The 7,051-nt window shown below is 47.7% G+C and overlaps 2 protein-coding genes across 2 annotated transcripts; one reads left to right on the forward strand and one right to left on the reverse strand.

Moving 5' to 3' along the window:
• The first annotated feature begins 305 nt into the window (after positions 1 to 305).
• Positions 306 to 3,171, forward strand: LOC109739155 (uncharacterized). The gene is made up of 4 exons (XM_020298244.3): positions 306 to 589; positions 2,101 to 2,191; positions 2,279 to 2,546; positions 2,844 to 3,171. The coding sequence occupies exons 2-4, from the start codon at positions 2,108 to 2,110 to the stop codon at positions 2,990 to 2,992; spliced, it is 501 nt and encodes a 166-aa protein (XP_020153833.1). The 5' UTR covers positions 306 to 589; positions 2,101 to 2,107; the 3' UTR covers positions 2,993 to 3,171.
• A 137-nt stretch (positions 3,172 to 3,308) lies between these two features.
• Positions 3,309 to 4,960, reverse strand: LOC109739154 (metacaspase-1). Its single transcript, XM_020298243.4, has 3 exons — positions 4,413 to 4,960; positions 3,967 to 4,297; positions 3,309 to 3,856 (listed from the first exon to the last, which is right to left on the reverse strand). Exons 1-3 carry the CDS (start codon positions 4,792 to 4,794, stop codon positions 3,475 to 3,477), a joined length of 1,095 nt encoding a protein of 364 aa, XP_020153832.1. The 5' UTR covers positions 4,795 to 4,960; the 3' UTR covers positions 3,309 to 3,474.
• Between the last annotated feature and the right edge of the window lie 2,091 nt (positions 4,961 to 7,051).

Here is a 7,051-nt window from a genome sequence, read left to right on the forward strand (position 1 = left end):
GCAACAAAGCGATCCAGAGTTTGAATCCCCAGCTATCCTCAGGTTTTATTGCTTTTTAACTTCAAAAGCGATTGAGTGCAAGCGCGGGTTGGGCCGGCCCATGCCAGCGACGCTGCAGGCGCCAGCTCGTTAACGGGCGCCTGCAGCGCTGACTAGGAGCTCCCGATTGAGCTGTACCCAGGCCCAAGGTGTGGAATGTTTTTCTTCCACCTACCTATAGGTTTTGTACAGGGCCCAGATGCAACAGCCCAACACGGCCTAGGCCCCAGGCACAAAGGGCCCAGTCAACGTGTCGACCTAGCCACGCACGGACGCACCGTCTCGCAGGATTGCAGCAGTCTGGTTGCGCCGCCCTCTGCGACCTAGCTGCCTGGTTGTGGACGTCCGCCGTCCGTTCCCCTCCCGGCCTCCCTTGCCCGCCGGCGTTTCGCCTCGCGCCAGCCGCCGTGCTGCTCCAGCCGGGTGCCGCCGCGCCGGCCCTACCTTCTCCGGGCTCTCCCCCGCCCACGGGGCCAGGACTGCCCCCGCCGCCGCCTCTGCCTGCTACTACTTGGTTGGTAGGGCCAGTGCCAGCCGGCCAGGTCGCTGGGTAATTTTCTCACGCAGTTTTAGTTTTAGCATGTGTGTGATTCAATATGTGGAAAACTGCTACAGCCGGTAAACCTACTGGAACTAGTTATATGTCTATGTGTATCAGTGTATGTAGAAGAAATTGAGTTGAAATTAAAACTGAAGATGAGAGATCTTTTTCACCGGTTTTGTGTAGTTATGGGAAGCACAGATAAAGCAAACAATTGATTTGGTACTTTTTTGTATCCAACATACTATTATCTGTACTTTGACATTTTTATCTATTTTGCTACATCGTTAAGCATTGAGTTAAAATTCTTGATTTATTGAGAAATTAAGCTTCATTTGTGTGTTTTCGTATGGGTATATTTTCTGAAATGTTATGACGTATTTCTTGGATAGTTATAAGTGCCAAAGTTTTTTAATGTTGCTGAGAAAAAATTGGCACAAGGTTTGCTTCAATCTTGGCTCTGCCACTGCGCAGTAGCGCTGATGTTTCCCAATTTCCATCCGGATCCAGTTGCTAGGGTTGGCTTCCTGATTATTCTCTGAAACCTGAACGCTAGAGGTCATAGCAGTTACTAATTTCTTTCCAGAACTGCTGTGCTTCAATCGTTCAATAGGGTTTACAAATCCACTAGTTTATAGACCATGAAGCTGCGATCTGCTAACTGAAAATACTTCAATAGGTTGGTCTGGATCTTCAGTAGAGGACATAGTTTGATGGTTTTGCATTATAAGGGTATCAGTTGAGGTGTTTTCTAGCTAAATGATTGATGTTTAGATTATTAGAAAAGTAGCAAGAAAATGTATTCAGTAAACCTGGATACTCAGCTAGTTTGCTTGTTGAAACATTGAGTCTTTAAATAAGATTTGCTGGTGCCTTGTGCAGAGCTGATGGGTTAGTTACCTCTTGTATGTTCGAAAACTTGTTTTGTTTTGTATGTCATGCTTGCAGCAGTACTTTTTATATTTCCCTAATTACACAATTTCAGTTCATGCCATTGCACTAGTATTTTGTAGAGGCAAAAGGGTTTTACGGCGATATCCAATTAGGCTATTAAATGACAAGGACATCAGAGAACAGAACCACATATATAGTCATATTACATTACCATTATACTATTGTACCAAATACGTGTGCCTGAAGTAGGTCAAGGTTCTCTCATGTCTTAACGCTTATTGATCTATTCCATTGTGATTGCCATATGTTAATTTTAGCTACTTTTGCTCCGTTGTTAACAGTTAACACTAACTGTCATGTCTATTATATGTTTTCTAGTTATTATTTGAAATAGGAGATTCAGCTTGGGGTATTTTGAAATATGTTTTATTAGAGACAAGATCTCGTACTTTTGCACAACACATTTTGTTCATGTGTTTTCAGCACTTTATTGCTTCTATGTCGCAACATGCTAGAAATCGGAACCTTTAAATTCTGTGGGTTGCTTATGAATGTATGGTATGCAGATGATTGTATTCTGAAGTGATTTACTTATATTTGGAAAATGAATTGGCATTGTTTCGCAGTTTTGTCATGGACTCTAACATGAAGGAGCTTCAAGAGGCTCTGGTTGACATTGAAACTGATGCAGAGCAACTTCTTCTAGCTAGACATGAGGTACGTATGGGTTGCTAATTTATTCTATTATTTTTGTCATATATATGAATGCTGATATCTTATGGTTTGTTCTTGTGTGAGGATCAGCTTGTGCAAAATGACAAGATGAGGAATGCTAACAGGGAGGCGTTGACAGCCCTCCGGAAAAGAGCCAGGACAACCAAAAGTAGTGTTCCATCTCCCTTTGACATCGTAATGAAAGAAATGGAAGGAACCTCAGGCAAGCAGCTGGTAAAGGAGATATGCTCAACTTGTGGAAACCACGACCCCAAGGAACATACCTGGCTAATGTTTCCAGGATCAGATATTTTTGCCCGTGTTCCATTTCATGCAACACACACTATTCTGGAAGAAGGTACCTTTTTTATCTGGATCTATGAATTCGGTGCATTTCGGTCCTGTCGAAGTAGGTTTGATGCACGCAAAGCCTCAAAATCAAGGAGGGTTTATTTCAAGTTTATTCAAAAGTCTGTTGAATTGCTCCTGTTCACCGCATGAATTCCTTACCTGGTGAAAAGTAGTGATCTGATTCCGTAATTGTGTCATAGTTGCGGCATTTTCTTTGCGTGCAATTTTTTGAAGTGACTGTTACAGAAGCTCAGGGTTAGAATGATTATGCAATTCCTTATCGCATTTCTTCACAATGTTGCAGATCAAGAACGCCTAGACTTCGACACCAAGAAGCTGCAGAGCTTTGTGAAGGAGAAGTCATTTCTGATCTCCGAGAAGGGCGCCCTTGCTGACAAGATCAGCCCTGGGATCGTGAAATCCCTTGTCAGCCTCACAGATAATCCTAAGTAGCTAGGCACATTACAGGAGGCAAAGGCAGCTCGCCTCAATGCCGAGTAGTCCACATGAAAGTCACACCTGAACTGTTCAATGGTTTCAGCAACTGAAATGTTTCTGGAAACATGTGATTCGACGGGTTGAGCAACTGAAATGTTGTTCCTGGAAGCATATGGTTTCGGTTTGGACGTCAACTTTGATCATGATTCTAAATCGCGCGTGGTTTGGCCATCGTTCGCCCTGCGATTTGCAGGCTGGTGAAAATCGCGGGAGATCGCCGGATATTGTGCCAATTTAGGCTAAAATTTCGCTGCAAAAAATGCTGCCGCTATTTTGTTTCTCCCGTGATTTTAACCATTGATATTGATTCTACTGCGGTACAACTGAAATGTCCCGTTCAGTTTGCTGACAAGTCCAGCGCAGGGCAGGACGACAGCATCATCATTGGTAAGGCAAGCGAATTACATGACTCCGAAGAACTCCGGCGCGAGGCAGAGTCACAGGAGAAAGGGCTTCCGGTAGATGTCGAACATCTCGGAAGAGCAGAGCTGGGGCTCCTGCACGCCGCTGGAAGTGATCATCTTGCGGACGAAGGAGCCGATCCTCCCGGGGAGGCGGCGGCCGGTCCCCTGGCTGTCGCGGATCGTCGCCCTCATCGCGCTCAGCAGCCGCCCGTACGTCGTCCCCGGCTCGGACTCCACGGCCCTGATGAAGCTGTCCGTCATGGCGCCGATAGCAGCGGTATCGGAGAAGCCCTGGACACTGGATTCCGTCGACTTCTGGTCGTCGTTGCAGCCGCTGATGGAGATGGCGAGGCCTCCGTTGGTGCCTTTTGGCTTCCCCGGACGGATGTGGTTCTCCCACTGCCAGTACCCGGTCCTTGGATGGATCACAGCAAAGATTCACTCGTCGTCAAGATCACTAGATCACTCACAGCACGGTCTGAAAGAAACGTTGCGGTTGCACGTAGTAGGCACGTATGTACGTACCGGGAGAGGCGGCAGAGGTAGCGGAGGTCGAGGATGGTGCCGCTGTGGCAGGTGTCGATGATGGCGTGGAGCTTCACGCCGGGGCCCAGCGGCCGGACGATGGTCTCGTTGATCTCGTCGTCCAGGATCTTGCCCTTCTCCTCGAAGTCCAGCGGGCACAGCGCCTCGTTGTACCCGTCCACCTCGTCGCCGGCCGTGTCCAGCTTCTGCACGCCGTGCCCGGAGAAGTGGAACACCAGCGAGTCGCCGGCGGAGCACCCCTCCACGAGCCACCGCATCGCCATGAGCAGGTTCTCCCTCATCGGCACTCTGCTCTGGTCGTCACTCTCCTCTGCCACAACCACAAACACATCGATCATACATCAGATGATCAGATACACTTCTTGATCGCTTCTCGGTCGATAATTTCTTTCGTGAATACAGTAGATTCTTGGATTAGTTACTACCGGTGAGGACGAGGATGGAGTCGCCGGGGAAGCCAAACTTGTCGCGGAGGAGGTTCCTCATCAGCTCGACGTCCTTGACCGTGCCCTTGAGCTCGTAGGAGGTGCCCGTGTAGCTGACGCCGACGAGGACGGCGCGCTTCTTGCCGCGGGACGCCGGGTAGCCGGCCGGCAGCTCGAGCCTGGCGGAGCGCGCCGTCCGCGGCGGCGACGGGGGCGCGAGCGCGCTCGACGCGCTGCCCACGCTGCGGTGCCGCTCGACGCGCGTCACGCGGCGGCAGAGCGCGCACCGGACGCTGGAGCTCGGCCCCGCCGGCGGCGCCGCGATGCTCGCGCCGCAGTGCCTGCACCACGACGCCATCCTCGGCGGCCCGGTGTTGCCCATGCCGCGGATGAAAGCTGAGCTCGCCGTCGCCGAACTATCATATGGAGATTGAGATGCTGCATGGGGCCATTCTGCCTTGAGAGTGGCGATACGCCAACGTCGGAGGAAACGCAACGCAACCTTTATTCCAAGAGAACACCGGTTAGTGGCAGGCCCTGTCAGCTGCTCTGCTTTCGACGTGTGGTTGGCATGAAAGTACGATTCTTGTCATCTGAGGGTGGCTCGGGGAGAATACGATTCTTGTCTCACACCAAGCCAATCTTCTTGTCAAGACTGTCTTTCGGTCCAGTTGTGCTTACGATGGTAGGTATGTTAGGCATACGAAGTTGTTGGAATTGTGTTATTTTCTACTCCCTCCTCTAAAATCAAACCGTGCATAGTTTGTAAGAAAAATCTTCAACAACTACCACACTAAATAGATATAACATAAAAATATTTTAGTTGTATACCTAATGATATTAATTTTGTATCGTATTTCTTGATAGCTTTTTTTCTACAAACTTTGCAACGTTTGACTTCAACCAAAAGTTATAAGTCTTCTTTTCAAAGATGGAGTGAGTACAAATTAGGTTACAGTCGTATAATAGGATATCGATGACGCGGAGCATCCCACAGACATCACCATGGGCTCACCGACAGGTCAAGTGGGCTCATGACTTGAGCACATGCATGCGCCATTCAAACCGAAGTGACTTCACTCCTCCATGAGCTTTCTATGCATTTGAATGACACATAGTTACTATTTTAATCTGGAACTCTATGTCTGCCTAGGTACTGTGATGACAACGCTAGGAAATGGAAAGGAAATGAGATGGTCGACACACGCCGCATCAACACCAGGACAGTGCAATGGGCACTCGAGGAGGAGCATTGGTCACTGGACATCCCCTTCATTTCTTCACACATGGCTCTTATCCAGCTCATGCATTTGAGGCACGCCATTGCTTCGGTGCAGCGAGATGACCGGTCACCTGACAGTTTTCTGTGGCCTTGCGCATCCTCTATGGCTTACTCGGCGAAATCCACCTACTCTCGTCTTTGTGAGGGTCTGCCGAGTTGCCCTTACGCCGCAGCCATCTGGAGAAGCATTGCACCTCTCAAATGCAAGATATTTGCTTGGTTGGCTTGCCAACTTCGCTTGTGGACGGCGGACCGACGCACTCGTCATGGGTTGCAAGATCACACCTCGGCTTGCTATACTTGCTTACAGGACGAAGACACTGTTGACCACATCTTGGTGCAATGTGGCTACTCGCGAGCCACTTGGATGGGCTGTTTCGACAAGTTACGTATTCAGATCTCTTGCCCCGTGAGTACGGACTCCTTTGTGGAATGGTGGATGTCGCAACGATTGGGTTTCGCGAAGGAAGACAAACGTGGGTTCGACACCATGGTCATTTGCACGGCATGGTCACTTTGGAAGCAAAGGAATGCCAGAGTGTTCAACAAAGCGGAGCAACAAGTGGACGCACAAGAACTCGTGAAGAAGATCCTTGAGGAACTTAGCGAATGGAAGATGGCGATTCAGGGAGGTGATAGCTTACAACGCTTTGTGAGAGATTAGCTTTTGATTTCTTAGGAGTGGTGGCGTGCATGCGTTGTCTCCGGGTGCCTCGCGCTCGTTAGACTCTCTTGTAAACTGTGCTTGCTCTCTTCTATAAAAGTAAGGCACGCGCTTTGCGTGCTCTCGAAAAAGACAACACTAGGAAAGCATCGACAAGGAGTTGAAGAAGAAGTTGAGAAGGCCTCTTCGGAGAGCAGCAAGAAGAGGGTGCTGCTATTTCTCCACTGATGTGAGCTAAATGATGCACTCGCCTTAGGCGCCCCCTAAATGGGGCGGCCTAACACACGGGGCGTGTTTTTCTTCTTCTATTCTTTCATTACTTTTACTTATGCTTCTAAAACAGAAAAGAAATTTCTTATAAATTTTAAAAACATCCATCGCATGATTCAAAAAACAGTGTTGATAGCGTCCAAAAAAAATGTTAGTGACATTTTAAAAAATGTTTGTACAATGTAAAAAAAAGTTAGCATGATTCAAAAAATGAACATGACATTTAAAAAAGTTCATGCGTTTCAAAAGAATGTCGTGACATCTTAAGAATTGTTTGTGTAATTCAAAAAAAAAATGTTGCATGCCGATCAGAAAAAATGCATGTGACATTTTATGAAAATGTAATGTGTTTCAAAATTTTGTTTGTGATGTTTAAAAAAAATGTGTATACAATATAAAAAATATTTGTGTAGTTCAGGAAAA

The sequence above is a fragment of the Aegilops tauschii genome, chromosome 3, assembly GCF_002575655.3.
Source record: "Aegilops tauschii subsp. strangulata cultivar AL8/78 chromosome 3, Aet v6.0, whole genome shotgun sequence".
NCBI lineage: Eukaryota > Viridiplantae > Streptophyta > Magnoliopsida > Poales > Poaceae > Aegilops > Aegilops tauschii.